At 38.6% G+C, this 12,235-nt stretch overlaps 1 protein-coding gene across 1 annotated transcript in view; it reads right to left on the bottom strand.

The window, feature by feature from the left end:
- Positions 1–1,947: 1,947 nt before the first annotated feature.
- SLC40A1 (solute carrier family 40 member 1) overlaps positions 1,948–12,235 on the bottom strand; it is a 16,818-nt gene continuing 6,530 nt past the window's right edge. Inside the window, exons 5-8 of the mRNA XM_014307314.2 lie at positions 12,100–12,226; positions 8,851–9,093; positions 6,340–6,999; positions 1,948–5,242 (exon numbers count right to left, since the gene is read on the bottom strand). Of these exons, the coding sequence (XP_014162789.2) occupies positions 4,923–5,242; positions 6,340–6,999; positions 8,851–9,093; positions 12,100–12,226 (1,350 nt within the window). The 3' untranslated portion in view covers positions 1,948–4,922. The remainder of the gene's footprint in view (positions 5,243–6,339; positions 7,000–8,850; positions 9,094–12,099; positions 12,227–12,235) is intronic.

Genomic DNA, 12,235 nt, shown 5'->3' with positions numbered 1-12,235 from the left:
GGAAGTGACTCCAGATTTTGTAAATGAAGTAACTTCCCTTACACTTTATACAAAGGATTAAGAACTCTTAACACTGCATGTATGAAAACAGATTGCTCCATCACCCTACACCAAGAGTAAAAAACACACAGTTGTATGCTTCCCTTGTGACCACAAGGGAAATAAAGTTTAACTAGAAAGAACTATTGACTCACACAAGGACAAGCTGAAGTATTTGAAAAAGCATTATTGAGCAGCATGCACTTTGTTCATACTACCTGCAAGCCTTTAAGCAAATATCCTTGTTCAGTTTTTTCTGCCCTTCAGAGGGGCAACATTGTGTCTTTTTAAAAGCAGAAGCTAAAGGCATAGTCTTATTCCAGGAATAAAATACTTTTTATTACACCATGCAGTTAAAGCACCCACAAGCAGGAAAGAGAATGTGTAACTACAGAGCGTAAGAGAAAAAAGGACTACTACTGTAACACTTACTACTAACTTCTCTAGTACTAAGTACTTGAGAAAGACATGAATGCAGAGTACAGCACAATATGTTCCTGGAGAATCTGAAAGTAGGCCAGCCGTGAGGCAGATAGAAAGGCATGGCCACCTCCAGAGTGCTGCATCCAGAAAAGCCACACCCACTAGTTGCACTCGTCCCTAGCAGAAACAGTCTTTACTCTGATTCCTAGGACATCCTCCATCTACTTTACAGAAGCAAATACAGAAGGGACTGTAGTATTTTCAAGTTACTAGATATGAACCTACTTACTCCTTTGGAATTTCTGAGTTAGATTTCTCACCAAAGAAACGAAAGAGTTTCAAGTGAAGGGTCTGAGTTCACTGTTTCTCCCTTAAAAAGATTCAACTTTCATACCCCATTACCAGTACTCACTTTTTAAAACAAAAGCAGCTAAACATTTCAGAGGAGAAGAACACAGCACAGATTATACAATATACCTCACCCTCCACAGGCAGGGCTGATATCTCAACTAGCGGGTAAGCCAAGTAGTATAACAAACAAACAAACAGTGGGAGAGATCTCCAATCATTTTTACCTTTGGTTGCTGAGCAGTGAATTCCTCAGGGACTTAAAAAACTCAGAACTTTGCAAAATGTTTACAGCTGAGTAAAAAAACTGCCAGTGAAACCATCAAACAGTAAATTGTGAAGGGACTTCTTCAGTTTAAAGAAGTATATTCTTTACCTATTAAGTACACACTATCATTCACAAATCTTTTTCTCTTTCCTTTTATAATTACAGGGGTGGATATGTATACCTACATTTTCAAATCAGTATTCTTAACACTTGTCTTAATTTTAAGTGGCAGTGAAGAAGGCAAACAACCATAAAGGCCTGTTTCTAGGAAACTCTTAGTTCAAAGAGGAATCCATTCAGAGAGCTCCTGGTGAACCAATGCAACATCCTTGTCAAGGCTGATCCTTTGTGCAAGCATATCCTAAATGCACTAAGCCAGAATCAGTCCTATAGGAAACATTCTGGGTTTAGTATTGAGAAGTACTTGACTACTGAACCTTGACCACTCCTATCCCCAGAGCTCTCACCTACAGGTTGATGCCACAGAAGGTCATAATCCCAAATTCAGTATGGTAAAGATACATGGCAAAGTAAAATAATTTGCTTTCTGTTGCTCAGCAGGCCAAGACACAAAACTGTTCTATTGCCAATGCAAGATCCAGGCTGGGGTTGCAAGAGCTTCATCTATTGTGTCTTAACTTAGCACTGTGGATGGTAAATAAAAATCAATTCACCAAAGAGCAACAAGGTCATTGAAAGATTTTGACATTTGTTATTTGCTTCCTCCCCAATGCCCTTTGTTTGTGCTTCATATCACTTCCAGCCCATTATACAAAAAAAGCTTTCTACACAGGATCCATGATAAGTGTAGCATACCCAGATACCCACAAACTGAAAAATACAGGACAAACTGAAAAACACAGGACAAATAAGTTTTTATGCAAATTTATTCATTAGCTTTAACAATAGTAATACATAAATCAATACTATGTCCAGCATAAGGTTGTATAATAAAATATTTTGGTAAGATTGATTTCTAGTGCGTACATTTTTAAGGGCAGTTTTCATCCAATTTGGACATTTTTTTAAAAAAATAAATAAATACAAGGCCAAAAATGCTCGCTTAATGAAAGTCCTGCTAAGTAAGACTTCAGGTTCCACACTGCTTCAAAGCACTACTGAGTACAGGTGTCAGCACACATCCTGGACTCACACACAAATGGTCTGTGCTCAAGCAGCATACACTTTTTTTTGACATCCAGTGCAGACCAATACACACAACTTTTCAAATTTAAACCTCCTTGTTTGTCTTCAAACTAGCATTCAATTTTCTATTTTAGGATTGTCTTGCCTTCCAGCTGTGATGTGCACAAATGAATCCTAACCACATCATGTTTACTAAATACAAGGCTCCAGTCCTCTCCTAATAGTACTGCACTATCTAGTGGAATTATTTATGAAACAAACTGCTACTGAAATTAAACAAGACCAAATTGTTCTTGGTAAAAGGAAAAAAAAAGTCTTTGGGAACAGGCAGGAATGTGGCATGCTTCCAGCTCTATTTGTCACATTTTTGGAGCTCTCTAGACTTCAGAAACACATCCTCTCTGGGATGGCTGGTGCTTAGTGCTACAGCATTACATTTTAGGCACCCTGGGTTCTGTGCACTGCAGACAGCACAAAAAAAAAGCTGCATTTTCAGCTTTGTTTCCCTGATGGCCAGTGAGTCCAAGATATACGGTGGCATTCAGATATTTTTCAAAGTGCAGTATAGAGGCATTCACTGACATTTGGACTACCTTTATTTATATTTAACACTATTAAAATCTGGTCCCAATTTAAATTAGATACACATGAGAAAATCTATTTGGCAAATCAGAGCTATTTTATTTACTAGTGCACTTATCATATACCACATAAAGCTATCCTTTGGACATATTTACTCTACAAATCTAGATAAGCTTGTTTTATTTGCCTTCTGACAAATTCTGCTGATGGCAAAATTCCCTTTTCCTTAAGTTACACTCAGGATTGAGTCACAAATTTTAAACCTACTCTAAATTACATATTTTACTTTATTATATCAAAACAAAACCCAAATGCTTGGTCAAAGTATAAACACTTATAAACCTAGTGAAAACATCCCTGAGAAGTTTTCAGCAACGTAATTATTAGGTTTGGTCCATTAGAGGAGAAAATCATTACATCCAGTTATTGAAAAGTATGGGCTACAAGTGCATTGGTTGTACATTGGATTCCCATTCATTCCATTTCATACCTCTCACAAAACAGCATATCTGAGACAAAAGCCACTAGAGGTTCTTTACATGCTTTGATGGATAATGTAATTGTTACAAAATCTGTGATGACTGGCCTAGATTCAGCCCTGGTGTAATGCCTTTAATTTCAATGGAGTTCACACTTACATTCCAGGGTTGAGTCTGGCAGCGTATATGACTGTGAAGGACAGTACCTAAAATGAAAAAACCCCTTAAAAGTTACAGAGGATACTTTTCACAAGTTGCTGACATTATGTTTTCACATACTACTTATTCTGCAAACAAACAGTTTACCAATATTTAAATTTAGAAGTCAGATTGCCAAGCCATAGGAAAACTCAGAACACCACCAGGTTCAACTCTACTGAGGAAGCAAAGTGCGTAATTTCCACAAAAGTGCACGGAGGGTTAATGACTATGGAGTACTGTGTTAGTACACATGCAGGGTAAAAAAAAAATACAACAAAAAAAAAGGCAAGGCCTTCTTGAACAGAGGGGATGTATCATTTTCATTGCTCTGAAGTTGCTTTAGAGGGCCTCTCAATCCATCATCTCATTGGTTTAGCAGTATTTTAGAACAAAGTCAAAATTCACATACACATCAGTTAAATGCAAGTAATCCACCTTTTGCATGAAATATTAACTACTTTCAAATGCAACTGTTTTCAGAAACCCTATTAAAGCCTGATATATTGGAAAATTAATTAAAGCTGCTTGTACTCTGAGGCAAAAACTAAGTTAGCACTAGAATTTATCTTTCTGTACCAGTACTCCTGACCTTAGCACTTTCTGCTACATCAAACCTGAGCAAACCTGCCATTTGCAATTTAAAAGCCATGCTTTGTAATATTACATCAATAGCTTCTGCTAAATGAGGCTGCTTTACTCTAAGAAGTGCAACAAAAGTGTAATATAATATCTTGTACCTAACAGTATTCTAATTTGTAAGGAAACATGCAAAAAACCTGCAAAGGTGTTTCCATAAAGTTAAACCAAAACATAAAATACCATAAAGGTTTTGGGAAAAAAAGATAAAATTGTTTATTAGAAGAATCCAAGAAGGATCATAGAATATTCTGAGTGAGAAGGGACCCACAAGGACCATCAAAGTCCAATTTTTAGAGAGGATGTTTATACCAGTTTAAGAATAAAGGTGAGCAGAACTGTTCATGGTAAAGGAATATTGGAGAAAAACTCCAAACAATCAAATACTGCATAAAAATTATTCTGAAGTAACTAAAAAGAAGGACAAGACCTCATTTTACCCAATGAACACAAGAATTTTTCAGAATTCATGGTAAATTGAGTATGTATAACCACTTAACCACAGTATCACTGTAGGGGTCAGCCATGGAACTTGAACAGTATTTTTGTGATCAAACACCAGACTTGTGGGGAACCTTTGATACTGCAGCTGTCAAGATCCATCCAGGCTGTCCTCCGCCAAACATGAAACATTTCCAGGGTCACTGTAAAATGAATTTTCTCTCTTGGGAAAGCTTCCCCAAAGAGCTAAGTTATGCATTCAACTCTAGAGAAACACCTCAAACAGAGTCATAAAAGGAAGTACATGTGCTTAACCATGGTATTTGTGAAGCAAAGTTAGTAAAGAGAAGTGGATCCTTTCAGACAGTAGAAGTGTTACCAGGTGGTGAACTGTCAGGGGTTGCTTTGGGATCAGGAGTGTGACAAACAAAAAGTTGTTTTCCCAAGCTTTTTTGGGCAAATCTGAAGTACATTATGTGGCCCATTGCAACAAAAGACACAGAAATAAGCACCAATAAGCCAAAAGCTTCAGGGTTTGGGGCCAAGATGACCATGATGAAGTGCAGCAAGTCAAGAAGATAATTCATGGAGTTTTGGACACCGTTTATGATGCCTCTTTCAGATTCTATGACGTTTTCTTGGAGTAACTGTGTGACAGTCAAATCAAAGGACCAAAGGCCTATGGAGAGAGAAAACAATTATCCATACTGCTGGGCTTCCCATGGCAAACTTATCACTGGCACAATTCAATTCATCCTTCCAAGCATTCACTTCTGCCAAAAATGCACAGCATAAGATAATCCTCTTGTTGACTAGAACCGATTTCACACTCACAGTCAAGAGCAATTTACTTTCCTTTTACAAAAAATTTCATGAGATACATAAACAAACTTGATACATGAAGTTGCCTGTCACATCCTGTTTCATCATGACTAGGGAGTCGATGTTTTACTCATCCTTTTCTTGTTTAAATAACTGGCTTACAGCTATTTACAGTGTATTTGGACTAGGTCCAATCATCAAACTTTTATATTAAAAAAAACCCACAAACATCTTTTAAACTATGCAGTATACACAATTTCAAATGGGTGACATCAACTTCCATACTGGTTTAGTCTGTTCATGACTCAGCTTTAGAAGCTTATCTTGCAAAAAAACTTAATGCACGTGAATCAAGTATTTCATTCCTCCAGAATTCAGAAAAAATGGCAGAAATTGAGGCTAATGACTCTACAGATGACCATTACTATTCATTACATTTATGTTAGACTGCCTATTCTGTTGACAGATACTAATATTATGCTAACCAGCAATACCTCAAAAACTTAAGCTGTCATCCAAATCAAAGCTCCCCTTCTAAACGCCAAGACAATTTAAATAAATGGATTAATTTAGTAAACTCTGAAATGCAAAGGTTTTCATAGCAGATGTGTTTGGTGCTGTTTCCTAGTAACAAGTGGTTTCATTTGGTTGTGAACAAAAATAATTTAGAGATAAGCTTTCCAAAAAATATGTTACAATCATCTCCAAATGTGGTAACTTTTCTCCTACTAGTGACATAAAATATACACAGAGTTAGTACTGCAGTCTTCACCCTAGTGATACTATTGCAGGATCATTTCATTTTTATGTGATGTATAATCAACTAGCCCCAGAAACAAGATGTAACATTCCAATTATTGCCTCTAGTTCTAAAGTTCTATTCAGTTGACAGGCACTGTAACTTTTAGAATTAAAAGCAGATATTAAACCAAATTGTAGAGACGCAATACTTACCAACTCTAGCAGCAATGACTCCTGCAAACAGGAGACTAACAGAGATTAAAGGCACAGGCTCAGGACTCATCTCTGGGTCACTGTTAGCAGGAGCAATAGACCCGTTTAACAAGTTGGGCATTCCAGTTGCAAAAATCATTTCAGGTTCTGGAGATGCTATAGTAGGCAATGGCTCATTTTCAAACAGCCTGGCACTGATGTCAGCAAATGGAGAAACAGTCAGATCCATAGGACTTCCAGGCATAAATACAGAGATGACACATAAGATCAGACAAGCAAACTGAGCAACTCCAGAAATAAGGCCCGTGCGAATGAGGCCACATTTGCGCCGAAGCCAAGTGAAAGCTACTGTTCCCATGATTCCAGTGACTGCTGAGGCACCCATGAGGAGGCTTAGCACAGAGCCACTCAGCCCCTGAGTGTATGCATAGCCTGTAGTGATACAATCGAATCCCAGAACAGTCATATAGAGAAATGCAAGGCCCATGCCTGCAAGGAACACCGGCTGGTTGTAGTACGCAACCCATCCGTCCCGGAAGGTTATGAAAGGTTCGGCAATCCGGGCAGTGCAGCCGACTTCCTTCTCCTGCTGGGGCTCAAAGCCAGCTACATCTTTCTCAATAATGAGCTGCACTCCTTCAGCAGGTTTCATGTCACTCTCTGTAAACAGAAATGGAGCTGTCAGATACACTCCTGCCTGCAAAATGCACGGTGTAAAGCAACAGGCGATTGTTTGCCAGAAGTTCACTACTGCAGAAGTGCATCAGTCAAGCTCCACTGCCAAGCTTCCTCTTAATTACCTAAATTAAAAACATTTAAAATGTTCTTAAATCCTGCCTGGGGAGTAAGATTAAGTAAAGTTTATCCCTATCAGTTTAATTAATTAAACAGTGATAGGAAAAAGCACTGCCTGCTTCTAGACGAGAATGCCCCATCTCCACAGAGAAATTATCTGCTTAACGAATGCCAGTGTCAGTTGGCATTTTACCACAGCTCTGTATGCTTAAAAGCACTGACTGAAAAAAAGAAGGGCATACTTAAACATCTGTCAGTATCTCATGTCAAGGCCGAAGCCTGTCCAGAGTCAAAAGATTTCAAAGCTTGACTTAAAAATAAAACAAACAAACCAAAAACCTACACATTTCTACCACTCCATTCTCACTGCAATAAAGGAAAAAGGCACTTCCACTGATCACAAACAAAAATCCAAAAACTCACAGCAGTATTTACACTACTAAGGAGGACAAATTCCACAAATGTCTGGATACCTGAGCAGTGCTTTTACACTATAAAGTTCAAAACTAACTCCATATACAGCAAGTGAGATGCATGAAGTACTTCAGCAACTTTTAAAAACACAAGTCTTCTAATGAAATCACAATACTGTAACAGCAAAGATTAATAAGTGTTTCCTACATATTGAGAGTTGCTAAATGCTTCATTCTGCAGAAGTATTTAAGAGCCAGTTCCAAAGCTGTGGAGCCTTCTACATTCTCTTGTTCTCTAATACTCAACTGCCACCAGCCTGGTGCAACAGCTTACTGGACCAGCTGTTACCACCACGGATCTGATGGCTGGGAAGACAGATCTCTTCAGTAATTTTAGTAGCAGCTTTTTAACTCACCATATATTGAAACAAGACTGTTAGTTAGCATTTAAACAAAACCCAGGAATTCTTATTTCAAAAAAACCCTAAATAACCCAATAACAAAAACACAAACAAAAACCCACCACCTATGCTAGGACTGGGGGCAACAACATGAGCTTTCATCACTGTTATATACTGCTACCTTAAAAATGGGGAAACACTTAAGTTTAGTATTTCAGCATTTGACATTTCTACTACTTCACAATAAAAAGTCTGCTTCTGAATTTAAATTTCTGATATTGAGTCTATCTAAAGTAACTTTAATATCAATTTTAGTGCTACTTATAGTAATAGCCATAGTCTTCTACACTGCAAATCTCACTTGTACTGCTTGGCCAAGGAAGCAGAGCTGAAGGTCAAAAGAGTTTATTTTTTTTCCTCCACCATTTCCTGCAGCATGTAAAAATCATTAAGTCATGCCAGAATAGAAGTATGACCATCTATTCTAGAACCTCCTGAAAGCCTGTCAGTACTATGTGTAAGCAGAGATGAGTTAGCAAGGAATAGCCTTACAGAGGCTGTAGGCACTGCAGAGCCAAGGGCCTGGTTCAGCTTATCACCTTATTGATGGGTAGGAGTATTCCTTATGATCAGCATGAAGGCAGACTTACTCTAAGGGATTAACAAAGAGAAGACAATTCACTCTGTGGCTGCATCTTATGAAATGCCTTAAAGAGCTGCACAAAGTATTGTTGCTTAGAGTCTCTGGTATCTACACCCCAAACCTGCAATCTCCAAGCTAGGAGTAGAAAGCTATGTAGCCTCAAAGCAGTGCCTGTGGAAGACAAAAGTCAACACTTGGCTTGACTGATGCCATGGATATATAGTGAATTTGAGTAGTTACATTTCTGTGTTTTCAATACCTTTCTTTACATTCAGCTGTTTCAGTTCCGATGCTTCAACTTTTGCAGATTTGTGAGCCAGAGTAGGGGTCTTCTGGTAAACCTTCCAGAGCAGCAGATATTCCACACACATGGACATCAGGTTCCAGCCAGAAATGAATCCACAGCCAATCATGGGGGAGCCAAATGTCATTATCTGACCAACAGCCATTGGGGCCAAGATATTGGTCAGCTGATCAATTCTTCTTATTGTGGCATTCATATCTGTCAGAAATTATTTGATGATGAAATGACTGGTGATCACTTACAGTGAAATATTCATTGACATAATTGTGAATTGCACAGGTATAAAGGTAAAGCTACAAGTCTTGCTCCAACTGTAACTGGTTCCAGAAATAACCAGAGGCACCTTCAGACTGTTTCAATATTTAAGCTCACTGCAATCAACCAAGGTGCTTGTAAGCCAAAACCCTACTCCTACCAGTTTTGCCTGCATGAGGTCTTCCAGGTTTAGCATGCTGGGTTCACAGAGGCAGCGCAGTCCTGTTCATCATGGGATCAGGTAAAACTGCTCATCATGAGCCGAGATCACTTTTACACAGCACTGATACTGTGGACTCTGAGCTCTAGCCCTGTAACACACAAATCTAGCATGCACAGCTCCAGGAATCTCAGAAGGTGGAAATGTTTCTTGGGAAGATAGATTACTATCTCCCAACACTGGAACATGTTATTTCTTAGCCTCCTCCATTCACTTCTAATAACTGGTGGCCAAAGAACCACTGTGATAGCAGCAGAACTTTGAAATGGCTTTTACATTTCCTTGTTCAGTCACATTGGTTGATGGCAGCTGCAGGCATCCTTAGATCTTACTGAGCAAAGTCCTCACTCCTTTCTGGTCCTTTGATGTTTACAGTCAAAACAAGCAACCCATTCTCAGCACAAATGCATCTTTCATTTGCTGCTAGGGAATGCCTCACCCTCCTCAATCTTATCTACTTTACTGTCATTAAGCTGTCTGGGTTCCAGTACAGTGCCATTAATAGTGCCATTCTTCCACTTCTACAAATTGCTAGACCGTGGTTTCACGCATGAAGCCCCTTTTAGAGTCCTACTGTAAAAACTAGAGCTTGTGAAGGCCAAGTGAAATTCTACATCAATATGAAGCTGCTTTATTGAATCTGTAGAGAATTAGTCCTCAAAGAAACATTTGGTTACTCTATTTCAAAGTCAACTCAATGTTAACCTAGTTAACCCTCAGTCAAATAGTTAAGTGAGATACTTGCATAATATTTGGCTTTAAAAATTCCAACCAACTAACCTTTGTTTTTTGAGTTGAGTTACAATTCTACTCAGAAGAGGTAAAAAGAGTGAGTAGGGAAACTAATCAAGGGCAACAAAGGAGAAGTTAAAGGAATTTTTTATTTCCCTATTCCGCTAACTTGCATAACTAAGATTTCTCTTTGAGGAAAGGTAACAATGCAGAGATGGACAACAGTATTTGCTGCAAAGTCAGTGTCTGCACTTAATGTAAAAAAAAAAAGTTTCAATAGTCTCCAGGTTACATCATAGTTAAACAGAAAACAAGCCTGTTCAGCCTGGAAAGGATGTTTCAAATAAATCTGTTGAACTAAGGTGCTTAATCCAGTGATTGTTTTCATTCTCAATCAAGTCATAAGAGAATTTACAGTAATCGCTTGCCTGATTTCTCAGTATAAATTGTAAGTGGTCATACAATTGTGGCTGAGCTCAAGAAGCAGTAAAGAGGCAGGACTGACTCCCAGGCAGCAGTTCTCTGTAGGCATGGTCTGTGCTTTATCTCACGTGTTATGTGGGACAGGGATGGGGGAGATGATTTGCTGAGTAAGATCTGACACAACAAGAAAAGTTTTAATAGTTCTTATTAACCTAAGACTTTTACAGATAGCTGCTATTTTTCTACCTGTGATTCACATGTGTAAAGAAAGTTCACCTGTATTACTGCTCTACAAAAGACATGACCTAGAAAGGCACTGCAAGGTCAAAATAAAAGATTAAGGAAGATAATTTGTAGACTGGGAAATAAAATATGACACTTTTAATGCATCTAAGAATTAGCCTTTCCTGGATGAAATGGGTAAATAATATTTCTTCATTGGAGATAAACATCAAGTAAAAATCTGGAATACAGGATTGAAATTTCCAAAAGGACTCTGAACTCTATAGGCAATTCAGGCAGCTTTATACAAAATTAGAGTCCAGAAGCTGAAATGCTGTCTAAGCCTGAAGGTATCTAAACTATAGAGGTGAGCTATAGAGGTCTGGGTAATGTTAAACTGCTCTATGCCTTGTTTGCAGTTCAGTATCAGTTCCTCTATCTGAGAAGGCTTAAGTCCCCTTATGGGGTTGTTTCAGAGTCTATACAGCCTGACCAAATTCATCACAAAAAATGCTGCTTCCCACACTGTGTTACAATCAGAGGAGCAGCATAGCCAAAGATTGCTGTACACCCTTTGATGTAATTTGTATTGTGCAGCCTTGGTGAGGCCCAGTCTCTCACATCCAAGAAGTATCATGACTACCAAGCTGCAATAGGATAGAAATGGGAATTAATTCTCTCTCCTAGTAGTATCAATGTCACTGTGGAAGTGCAGGGCACAGGGGGAGAAGCAAACATAAATAATCTTTTGCCTAGAAAGTATCTTGTCTGTAGTCTACACTCAAAAGTACCTGATGTCAAAGGAAAGCAGAACTTCCAATTCCAACTGAAGGGAAGTTCACAGCTCTGAGTTAGACATCTAATGCTAGAGAAATACAAGGTTTCAAATGTGCCTGCACGCACAGTATTACCTACTGGCAATTCCCTAATATACCTACTTAACTGTTCTGGACTTCATTCTCATGCATCTTTCTTTGATCCCTATGAGAGGAGCCCAGTTACGCAAGAGTTCTCTGTTTCATTCCAGGGACCTAAAAATAAAGTATTGCAACACTTGGCTTGTTCAGCAAGACTAGTTTTCCTAATAGAGCTGCAGCAGGACTCAGAGGAGGGCAAAACAAGTTTGGGGACGCCTAACTGAACTGTAATCACAACAGTAATTTGTGATCTCAGTAGTTGTAGTCCAGAGCGAGGAAGAGCAAAATAAAGGCTGCCCTTTTACTTGATTTTTTCTAATAATATCTGGAACTCAAAGATGCACTGATCTCTGTAAAACTCTAGTCTTACAACAAAAATAAAATCAAGCTTGGAAAGTAAGACATGCAAGGTATTATAAAGGCAATATATTTCACCTGCCAGTTTGCTTCTGTCTTCCCCTGCAACCACAACAATCCAGTCCCTCTGAATTGTGATCGCTGTGGCAGTGCTGGCCAAATTGGCAATATTTGCTATTGTGATAACCAGGATATAGCACAATGTCTAGAGAGA

Source organism: Geospiza fortis, unplaced genomic scaffold, assembly GCF_000277835.1.
Source record: "Geospiza fortis unplaced genomic scaffold, GeoFor_1.0 scaffold112, whole genome shotgun sequence".
NCBI lineage: Eukaryota > Metazoa > Chordata > Aves > Passeriformes > Thraupidae > Geospiza > Geospiza fortis.
The sequence above is the reverse complement of the archived record's forward strand: the minus strand, read 5'-3'. Positions and strand labels throughout refer to the sequence as shown.